This window comes from Pezoporus occidentalis, unplaced genomic scaffold, assembly GCF_034315485.1.
Source record: "Pezoporus occidentalis ecotype Australia unplaced genomic scaffold, CSIRO_AGI_Poc_V1 ctg107, whole genome shotgun sequence".
Lineage (NCBI taxonomy): Eukaryota > Metazoa > Chordata > Aves > Psittaciformes > Psittacidae > Pezoporus > Pezoporus occidentalis.
The window spans coordinates 1194210-1205965 of record NW_026912854.1 but is presented as its reverse complement, the minus strand read 5'-3'; the positions used below and the strand labels follow the sequence as shown (position 1 = coordinate 1205965).

Below are 11756 nucleotides of genomic sequence, written 5' to 3'. Positions count from 1 at the left end.
TTGGTTCAAGTGCCACGTGTGAGCTCCATGCAAATTCAGTCTGGTTTGCTCCACAGGAGAGAAACCTCACCTCAAGCTTAAGGGGGGTCAGGCCTTGGCTCTCACTGAAAATATGGGTCAGGGAGATTCTGGATGCTCCCTGGCCTCTGTTTTACTTCCTGCTAATGAGATTAACTGAGAGGGTTTGTGTGCATGCTCTAAACTGCTGTTTACAGGAAGCTTACAGACATCCAGCACTTACAGGTGTGATACCCTTGCCTCTACAATGGATGGCGCAGGGTGAGGCACCGACAGTGATTTGTTTTCTTTTCCCTGTGCAAATATCCCCTAATGTATTTGAGGAGCTTTTTTATCTGAAAGGCAGAATTTGTCCAGATTTACCATTTAAAGCTCAGGGTTTTTCTTCCCTCCTTGGCTCCTAGATAAGACCATTTATTGTGCACATAACTGCATGAAGGTTTGCACATCAAAGGACTGTACAGTGACCACCCACCTCCTGACACCACCGTCCCATGACTAATCATGCCTTCAATGAATCAGCAACCCTGAGCGTGGAAAACGGGAGCGCGAGGTTCACGGGGAATTCTGTAAACCCTCTGTTTTTAAATGAAATGCTTCAGGAAAAAACAAGCAATCCTTTTTATTCCATCTTGAAAGTTCTTAGCTACACATATGCATGCACAGGAGCCCTTTGCCCCCAGTGTTCCACCTGGCAATGAGAACTGATCCCGGTGAAATCACAGTTAACAGGAGCCAAGCAGAAAACTTCCAGCTTTGTCTACTACCGATTCACTTGGTTTTCCTACCATGTACCTGCAACAACAGAAGTTACTAAAGCATTTCCCATTCAGCTGTTTGCCATGTAGATAAAAGCAGGTTTTTATGATGGCGGGGAGGATCTGGCATAAAAGTGCAAGCAAAACCTGGGTATGGCAAGTGCCTTGATTCACCCCCCTATGATTCACCCTCAGGGTTAAAAAGCCCAGGTAGCCTTAGGAGCTGTGAAGTCTGCTTTTTATCTCCGGATACACAGCGCTCCAAGAGGCCCTTTTAAAGTGTTCCTCTTGGGAGGCATCCAGTAGAGCTCAGTGGAGATAATATCTGTACTGGGGGGGGCATATGTCTTCTACTCACATTTCCTTCCCATCACTGCCTTTTGTGTCTGCAGCATTCAAGGCAAAGAGGTTTTGACTTATGTTCCTAAATCTGCAGCCCCCAAAGTTATTCCTTAAAAACCCAAGGATGAACAGAGCTATCACTATATAGCCCAAAGGGTCAGCATGTGCCGTAGCTCAACAGCCCTGCGAGCTGAAAGGACACTGACCAGTGTGTGCTTTGCATCACTTTAGGGAATGCCAGCCAACAGTGGCGCTGGAGCACTCAATGGCTAAGCCAGGGCCACACTGCACAGCAGCTAATGGGGCAGAGAGCAAGAGGCTCTGGGCATGCTACAGCCTCGCCATGCAGTTCCATTCCTTTCTGCTGGGGTAATTCATGCAGTCTTCCTTCAGTAAAGGAAGCTGTTCACACAGAGCTAAGCAGAAACATAAGGGAATGCTGGTTTAGAAGGAAATCATTGACTTCTCGGGCAGCACAAAGGGCAAGACAATAGCAAGTGGCATCTGGGTTCTATTAGGATGTACAGCCTCTGCAAATTACAGCCCAAGTGAATTAGACCCACCTAAAAGGCTGATAGTGTCAACTGATGCAGGCAGCTTAGTTCAGGATACGCCTCTTCCATTTCTAAGTGCAATGTACTTTAAAAGAACAGTGGCAAATTAAGTCTGTGCAGGGCCTTGGGAGAGCATTCCATCAGCTTCAGCATATAGAAAAGGAGAAAGCACTACAAGTATGGAGCAGGTAAAAGGAAAATGCACACAGTCCCTAGCACTGCAACAGGGCTGAGCATGCCCAATTCCAGGGGAAGAGCAGAGAAAAACAAGGAGAAGAGCACGTCCTGTACATCACTGCTATGAGGTGGACGCTGGATCCAAGGCAACCTATTGCCAAGCTGCTTGAACTAAGTTGGGCCAGGTGAGTGTGACAGCTCTCCTCTTACGGAGCGTGCTATAAAGGATTTCAAAGCACTGAGAACAATGTGCTGAGCTTCACCTACCAGTTTTTGTTGCATGTATTTGCAGGTCACTTCCTTTTTAACTCCTCACCTTTTGACGATGCTGAAACACCTCTGGTTTAACCAAGCAGTCCAGCTCAGAAAACTTCTATCAATGAACAAAAAGTTTAGGAGAAAGACATGAAAATATCGTATGATTAAAAAAAAACAAGGAATAATTTTTGTGCTTCACTTGCTATAGGCACAGAATTACTTCATTGCCTTCCAGTATAAATTCTTCAGCACAAAGCAGATCTGTGCACCACCACGTGAGATTCTCCCCCATGTATGTGATACCTGAATAATTAGGGCACTCTCTACAGCTGAGGGAGATCGAATTCAGTTTCCTCATATGCCTAAGGAGATTCAAACTCTTTGGAGAGTGAGACAATCAGAGGATGTAGGCCATGCTGAGGTGGATGGCTGTGACCTTCTCCTGAAACTGCTCAATTTCACCTAAAAATGTCTCATTTTAGCAAGAATGTGCACTAATGTGCAGGCAGGAGCTGCTGCCACATGGCTGAGACGTCAATCAGCAGCATCCCTGTTCCCACAGCCACCTATGGGCTTTACACAAGCTGGTCATTGAAGTGCAGAGACAGGTAAGTCATGGGAGCCTGTGTGTGGCCATCACCATTGTCAAGACCATGGTCAGTCATGGGATATGCTGTTTGCCAAGGGGACATGACCAGGAGTGGCACGAGGATGCGAGGAGGGAGATGCTCTCCTTACTTGCTTTTTGACTCCCTTCCCCATCACTACTGAGACTATCTACAGCCCAGCTTGCCATTGACTGATGATGCTGAGAGCAGACTTTTTTCACCAGACAATTCACTCATAGCTCTCTGACAAGAAGGGAGATCAATAAGGTAACAGCAGTGCTTCAGAGAAGAGATGGGAACTAAATATAGTGATTAGCAATGGGTCTCTTCTCTCCAGACACTGCATTCATAGAGGTTGCCCTCCCTCCATTCTCCTTCAGCCTGGCTACACACAACCTGGCCTGCACCAAGTCACTTGCAGGTCCTTCCTGCTGGACTCTGGCACCTACATGGAGAAGGATACCCATTCAATCAGCTGTCAGTCATTCGGCAGCAACAACCCCATGATGTGTCATTATAGGACAGAAACCTCCATAATATATAAAACATTAAAAGGAAATAAGCCATACAGTGCAGGGCATCTGAAACAAGAGATCAGGGTCATAGGCAAAATTCAAATGCAGGATGTCCATTTATAAAAGGAAAATCAGTAGGCTCTCCCAAAGCATTTCACATCTAATTGAGGAGTGAATTGTGTTGACTTACCTGCTCGTGTTCTTGACTGCCCCATAGGAAATGATGTGATTACACTACATATATTTCAGTGTTTCTTATAATCCCATAGGACTGGATTCCACACTTTGAGACACATATATAAAAAAAAAGACTGAACTCTGGAGGGTACCTGTTCATTGCATTGAAAAGAAATATGTTGGGTTTAATTATGGGTAGTAGCTCTTCCACTTCAACAGCAGAAGTGTGCAAAGGAAAAGCCACCCATCATTAAAAGTAAAGTAAAACCTGTTTCTCATTCAGATTAACAATGAGCAACAGCCTTGCAGGCTGCCGTCATCTTGTGTCCACCTATAATTGTACTATCACACATAGAGATTTCACACATAGAAGGATCTCAGGCTTTTCCATGACACACCTGTGTAGTTCTGTAGTGCTCAACTCGTGTTTTAAAGGTGTTTAAAACTGATCAAAACTGCAGCTCAGGCGAAAAAACAACATAGGTTTTTGCCTGGCAAACACATTTGGGACTCAGATGTTGCCATCACTGAAGCAGAATGGGGAATTCCATGCAGCATTTATGAATGAAGAATAATTTATCAGCACAGGCTGGGAATTGGAGTGAACACGGACATAATAATGAGAAATGACACAGGAAATAAAAGCAAAGTTCTAAAAATTCCTGGCCATCCACTGTGCTGCTTGTTTTAAGACACAAAGACATTGTTCATCCCCACCACTTGAACATGATGGACAAGCTACCTGCAGCTATCTTTTTGCTGCAAAATGGCTTTATACTTGGAGTATCAGTAACTGGGTCGAGTATGGTAGGAGAACATGGCAGGAGAACTGTGCTACATCAATAGCAACTGATCTTCCAGCCAGTCCTTTGTCTTCTTAGATACAACTGTTATATGGCCTCTTTGACAGGCATGACTTAGGAGAGGCTCGCAGCATTGGTGAATTGTGTTTGTGACATTACAGCTCCTAGGGACTGGAAGAGCACAAACTTAGTTGAAGGTGATCTGGTACATGCTGCACTGAACACTTTTTTAGTGTCTACATTGCAGTGGTCTTAGCTCTTATGGTCCTGCATGCTGAGATGCAGGTACATCACCTTCTCACCAAACTCCTATCAGCCCAATAACCATTAATCCGCAAGACAATGCAGAACCAAAGGGAAGTTCACTCACTCAGAAACAGAGAGGAGACCAAGCAGGTGGTAGAAACATGACCTTTCTCCATGAGGTCAAATAGCTTTATTGTGATTAAGCACTACAATACAGTATATATCCATAAAAAACCCTCTATAGTGTATATAAATTATTCCTTCCATTCAGTAATTCTTTTTTTTTTATTTTTAATTTCTTTTATTTTACCATTTCCATTACAGCTTTGGTACAATGTGATTTTCTTATATTTTTAAATACTTTTAGCTTCACAAACTCAACACAAAGTACAAAACTAATCCGAATCGGGGATATTACAATCTACACAGTGGTGTTCAGTGGTAGGAAAAAATCTTACCTCAATGAATTCATGTCACTAGCTAAGCTATAAAGGCATACCTAGCAGACATGACAAAAATATGCACCATTAACCAGCAAACATCTTTTTTTTTCTTTTTTTTTTTTCAAAATTTATTATATTTTTAGGTTTTTTACAGGTTTTTCCAGCAGCAAATCACTTGAGCATAGTCAGTACCTCTGTCCTCAACTGATTATCCTGTTGTGTTCCTCTTCGTTTGAAGGCCATGAGTTGTTAGTCAGGTAATGCACCACTACCCTCGTATATCCACACGGAGCCAGTGTCAGTACTTGACCTGCCAGCCTGCACTGTTAATGCTCGCACAGTTTGTCCTGCAGCTGGCAGAAATAACTGGAACGTTATTGGAGGGGCAGTGTGGGGCGATCAGCCGTAGGCTGTTCTGTGGGGCAGGAGGTATGACATTACAGTAGACAGGCATTCCAGTGGCTGTAAGTGTCCCTTGACCTGATTGATTAGGTAGCATGATTGGTTGTTGGTATGATTGTTGTGGCAATCCTTGAGAACCCTGGGTCATTGGCACCTAGGCAGGAATAAGGGACGTAGGAAACAAGAGTGATTACTAACGAAATGACAGTAGGTCCCATGTATTCCCTTCTACTCCCTTCCTTCTAGCTGAGCTTCAGCGTACAAGATGCTCTGCCAAAAAGTGTCATTGTCTGCTGCTCAGAACTGTTCTCACCCCAAGGATTATGTTAGAGAAGGGCTCAGGAGAAATCCTTCTGCTACCTGGTCTGTCATGGTGCAGCTGAATATGGATTTCTGGGATCAGTGCAAGCAGAAGACTCAAGCCTGTTGTACCCAGGCCATCTAAAAGGTCTAAACCCTTTAACGTGGCCATCAGCCTTTAAAACACATTTTCAACGTGGCAATCCTGGAGATGTAAGGGGGAAATTTTACCCACAAGCAAGTCCCCCATCTCCACCCGGGGTGCTGCAGTGTTTTCAGAGCAGCCGGGGGAAAGGCTGCTCAGCCAGTGCAGTCTGTTCAAATAAATTTGATGCCGTTCACAGTCTTAAATTCCCAGAGGGAGCAGCAGGAAACACAAGCACAGGCTCCCGCTCACAGGCTCTTCTTCACCTCACAGAAACCCGGTACAAAAGCTGGGTAAAAATCAAGCCAATGCCTTCCCTCTCCTCAGCCCCAAACAACAGAATTCTATCTGGCTACAGGTTGTTATAGGAGGCACGGCGAGATCCTTGGCAGGACTCTCCCCATATGAGTAATTCTTATTGGCTCAGGAAAGCCTCCAGCTTCCTTACAGGAAACAATACTGCACTGGCAAAAAAAGAACCCCAACCAAAAACCCCACATCAAACCAACAGCGATGCTTTGTCTTTACTTCCTTTCAAATTCACTTTCTTCCCAGGAAGAAGCAGAACTCCTTCATCCTTTGTGATGCTCTACCTGCACTGCAGGCTGCAAGGAATAGTTCAGTTGAAGTATTCCCAGCTCGGAATGAAAACTGGGAGCAGTTGGAATACACAAACAGGAAGCAAAGAAACCCATTTACCCAGCTGCCACACACTGCCCTAATGAAGTAATAAGACCATTCTGTGATATGAGAGCTTGATTGAATTAAGCACTCCCAAGAAAAGCAGTCTTCCTTTAGGGCCCCCCCAAGTACCTGATAAGACGACATGGCTGGATACTGCACCATCATGCCTTGCACCTGATTCCCCTGTTGATTATTCATCAGGTTCTGGCTTTGGGGTGGCTGCTGCATTCCCATGAGACCCTGGAACCCCTGCTGCTGGTTCGGCAGGACAGGCTGGTAACCTGGAAGAAGATAAGGCATCTTCAAAGGTCCTGTTTGCTTCGAGGGGCAAGATTAAAACTGTCCCAAGGAACAGCACGTGAACCCATCATTTCTCCCCACATTCATCAGAAAGTTGCTGTTTCTATTGAAGCATTACTGGAAGTGAAAATGGAAGGGGAATAAGTAAGAGCTTATTTGGCCTTCACAGTTTAATCTGGCAGTCTTCTTTCAGGCCACGTTTTTTCTCTTACCCTGTTACCTTTATGGTAACACAGCTCCCGGGCATCATGTAAACAGAGAAGGCTCTATTTAATCAAGGAGGACATCTGTATACTCATTGATTCCTATTTGGCAAGGGCTTTTTATACTATTAGAGAGCATTTCCCACCCTACTAGTTTTGTGTTTGGCAGAAGAGGAAAACCATCAACTGAGGAGTGTCTGGTCCTCCCCATTGCTTGCTGGGAACGCTGCTGACACACAAACGACTGCGCAGGGATGAGAAGTTGGTGCTTCTGCTTCAACCTCAGACTGGCTCTGGGTCCAAAGTCACCACAACAGTGCAGGTTTTCTGCTTGCATAGGACTAAGTGAGAAATGGGCAAAGTCTGGATGATGGGGAGGGCAGGGTGATGTGCGAGTGAGGCAGGAGCATGGACGGGAAATGAAGTTTGGGCAGTGAGCTGCTCAGCAGCGACACTCTCTAGCCTGAGAATGGGCCTTGCTGGGTGGAATTGGGCTGGTGGGGGATGCTGCGACTTAGAGATGGGGGATTTTGCAGAAAAAGTCTGGAAAAGGGGGAAGAAAGGGGGGAAAGGGGGGGAAGAAAGGGGGGAAGAAAGGGGGGGAAGAAAGGGGGGGAAGAAAGGGGGGGAAGAAAGGGGGGGAAGAAAGGGGGGAAGAAAGGGGGGGGAAGAAGGGGGTAAAGAAAGGGGGGTGAAGAAAGGGGTAAAGAAAGGGGGGAAAGAGGGGAAGGGAGGAAAGGGGGAAAAACAGGGGGAAAAGGGGGGAAAGGGGGGAAAAGGGGGGAAAGGGGGGAAAAAGGGGGAAAAAAGGGGGAAAGATTCCATCCTTGAAAAATGCAGCCAGGCACAGGCACTACAAGTCCATGAATAATTTCTCTCTGAGACATCCTGTGCCCTTTATTTTTTAGCACGCAGCAATGCAGCGCGCTGCTAGCCCTGTGGGGATGGTCTCAGAACAAGCAAGTATCTGGCAAAGAAGAATTATCAGAAGGAGCAACGCTGTGCTGTGCTGTATGAAAAATGCATGTCACGTCCGCTCCGTTGATACCCATGACTACAGCACACAGCCCAATATACTGCACAAACTGGAGAGCATCACCTGGGTATTTCTTCATTGTGTAAGAAAAATAAAGTAAGGAATGCCTCTGTTTCTGCCAGCCCATTGGCAACTGACAGCTTCCCTTCCAAACCTCCCTGAGGCCAGAGGAATGCCAGGCATCTCTGGTCAATGTTTTGGCATTAAAGATGCTTTTCCTCGGGTATGAGATTAATGCCTCTGGTCAACTGAGCAGAAAAAAAGGATAAATTAATTCCACGAGTGATTAACTTGGCTGGGATATAGCATCAAACATCTCCCAAATGCACCAGATTATTATACATTCAGATTTGCTCTTTTCCTATGCACAAACACAGCGTCAGCAGCTTTTTTAGTCACAAAAATTACCAACATCAGAAGTGCTGTAACTGAGTTTCCAGAAGGCTTATGCAGCAATAATAAAATTACAAGTCCTCTTCTGCTCCTGTGCACCAATTATGGGGAGGGAGAGAAAGGACAGAAATAAAAGATTTAGCACTACTATTCTGGTATTTGCAAGACACAGTTTAAGCAGAGAGGAGTCAACTGACAGCAGAAGCAGCAACAGATAATTCATCTTGTGTCACATGTGGTCGTCAAAGCAAGTCCCAGATGTTGGAATGAATGGCTGACGGTGGGCCATGCATCAAGTGATGCTAAGTTGGGAGATGCAATCAAACATTGGGTCTGGGCTCGCAGAGTTGGACCGTGATGCACAGGCCCAGGAGGACATTGCTAGAGTCAATCAGAGCGAAGTCCCTCTGTTACCTCTAGTAAATATGATTGCGTTACCATGACTTTAGTGATAGAAACGTCATCATGGTGTCATAGAGTGGTTTGGGTTGGAAGAGACCTTAAAGCTCATCCAGCTCCAACCCCCTGCCACAGGCAGGGACCCCTTCCACTGGAGCAGCTTGCTCCAAGCCCCTGTGTCCAACCTGCCCTTGAACACTGCCAGGGATGGGGCAGCCACAGCTTCTCTGGGCACCCTGTGCCAGCGCCTCAGCACCCTCACAGGGAAGAGTTTTCAGTGCACAGCCCATAAGAAATCACTGTTCCCCCAGAATTACTAATCTTGTCCACACACAGTAGTTTCAATCCTCGAGTCAGCTCTGCCAAGCTTTTGACATGCAATCAGCCTTGGGAACTGACCACAGCACATGAAAAGCCATGCACTGCTGGGCAGAGGTGGGCATTTTGGAGCTGGACACCAGTGCCAGGAAACAAGTGAGAGCAGGAAGTGGCACCATGCTTTCTGCAGCAATAGTTTGCTTCATACTTGCTCTTTTGCTCATTAGCTTTCATACTACATAAAGTGTAATCCTTAAAAGCCTCTTTACTGTCCCCTGAGAACATACATACGTGGGTTATTTTCTAATGGCAGTACACATCAGATGAACCACCCTATTACTGCAAGCTCCAGGGCCTCTTTACTGCAATTATGCCATCCTGCTCTATGTTATCTCTGCTACAAAGGAGGAGTTTTTAAATCAGGGCAAACATGAGAGACATTGTTAAACAACCAGAGGAACAAATCACGCACAGAATTTCAATGAATGCCTCTGAGGAAAAATGAGCCTTGGAATGCAGTCAAAATGGAAGATGCTGTCATTGAATCAAGGTAATTCTCTGAACCTTTGCAGCCTCTATCACCATGCCTACAGCCGGCTACCTTAAACATCCCAGGGGAGAAAGACCCACATATGCTTTAATTTCCTGAAGAGGCTATGGAGCTCAAAACCCAAAATGCAACAGTCTTGCATCTCTGCCAGTAACATCACTGTAGGCTGTCATTAAAGCAAGTCTGGTGCTGTGCTGGACGCAGCATACAGCCTTCCCGAATGGCATATCCCTATTTGGAGGGGCTATTCCATTGCTCATTTTAGATTTGAAGCATATATTGGGAAGAGAGCTTTGCAGTATGTGCATCAGCACTCCAGGTAAAGAATAACCAGCACTGAGCTGATGAGTGTAGCAGCCTGGCATGAGTCCCTGCACTCCAGATCTTACTGTATTCTGACCACTTGAACACAGCCCATGCATCTAAGCCCATGCAATGTAAATGCATAAATTCACAGTGGTTTTGAGGCGATCTGACAGCTCACCTGCTTCCTTCCCACTTCACTCACTGCAGTGCTGGGAGCAGCCAAGCCATTGCCACCACCAAACCCCAAACGCAGGTACCTCGGCCACACACTGCGGGGGTCTAGGCAAGCAAAGCTCAGTAGACGTTCTAAAGGGAAACCTCAGCACAGCTAACTGGGCTGGGTGCGATGCTGCATAGACCTGGCCATGCTCCTGCCTCCTGCCCGCTCTGCCACCGCTGCAGTGACTTCCCAGTATAGACCAGCTCAGCCTCTTCTGTGACTGCTACCAGGAGCACCTTGAAGAGACTGAATCTGAGCTCCTATGGGAAAGCCAAGGGGAGCAAGCACCACTTCTTGGTGCAGATGCAAGGGAACACTCTGTGATGTGCTGAAACCAGTGGACCGGTAGGGTCTGCATCCAATGCTGTGCTCGCTGCAAGGGTTTACATCTACAGAAGGCTCCCCAAAAGTGCTAAGGGCTGAGAAGAGAGCTAAACAAATGATCTGAGGTCCGAAAGCATGCCTTGTCCTGGGAGACATAATGAGCTCATTCTGCTCAATGTATTCAAAAGATGAGGAGGAATCTGCAGGCAGATACTTCTTGAACAGAACAGAAAATGCTGTAATACAATTAAATGGTTGGAAGTTAAAACTAGAGCTCTTCAGATTAGAAATAAAGCACAAAGTTTCAACAGACCCCGTAATTAACAAGGAGGCAATTTATCCAGAGAGGAAACATATTTGCTATCACCCAAACCCTCTAAAATGAGGATGGACAGCTTGCGAGAAGATATTCATCAGTTCAAGAGAAGTTCTGGGGATAAAGATATAATTAGAGAGCTGTGTCCAGTATTATTCAGAGCATTAAATTGTATGTTCCAGGCTTGAAATACTCATGAAAATGTTAGCCAGTTAGCTCTTAACACTCTTCTTATCATCGCCCAAGGAAAAGGACTAATCTTTCGCATGCGAGATGGGATCTTCTTCCCAGTCTCCTCCCTTTGGTGATGTACTGACAATGACACCCAATTCACTGCACAAGCAGGCAGTTCATCTCTGTCTGTGGAATATCTGTGCAGATTCCAAGGGCAAATTCTGTCCTATTTTAGTTTCCTCTGCCCTGGAGCAGTGCTCAGTAGGCTGAAGAATGCCATTGCTATCTATTCCTTTTTGCTAGGCTATCGTTTTCTTTACTTTTTGAAACAAGCTATGGGTAAACTGTAAGAGGGGCTGGGTGTAAATTTTACTCTATAATCATAGAAACTTACAACCCCCATGCTAGTTACAAACCAGAAAAGAAACAATACTGTTAAAACTGTAAATCAGTCATGCATGTATCAGTAAGCATGGTAAAGTTCTTGGCAAGCCATTTGCTGAAAGCCCTGAGCTGGTCCATCCTAAAGTACTTGCAAAGCTTCACTTCCTAGGTGAGGCAGGCCTTACTAGGAAGGAAAAAACAAAGCAGTTCAGCAAGATCAAACACTGTATCTTAGAATCATAAAATAGAGCCATAGAATTGGTTAGGTTGGAAAAGACCCTTAAGAGCATCAAATCCAACCGCTAACCCAGCACTGCCAAGTCCACCACTAAACCATGGCTCTTAGCGCCACAAAGAACCTTTTGATTCTCAAACGGACCCTAAATGTTACCTGTAAAAGACG

General features: G+C 45.6%; 1 protein-coding gene across 14 annotated transcripts in view; it reads right to left on the bottom strand.

Moving 5' to 3' along the window:
- Window positions 1–4610: 4610 nt before the first annotated feature.
- Window positions 4611–11756, bottom strand: part of ARPP21 (cAMP regulated phosphoprotein 21) — a 96411-nt gene continuing 89265 nt past the window's right edge. For all 14 annotated transcript variants that reach the window (XM_062621969.1, XM_062621960.1, XM_062622023.1 and 11 more), the window contains 2 exons: window positions 6560–6711; window positions 4611–5455 (listed from right to left, as the gene is read on the bottom strand). In XM_062621969.1, coding sequence (XP_062477953.1) covers window positions 5198–5455; window positions 6560–6711 — 410 coding nt within the window. In that variant the 3' untranslated portion in view covers window positions 4611–5197. The remainder of the gene's footprint in view (window positions 5456–6559; window positions 6712–11756) is intronic.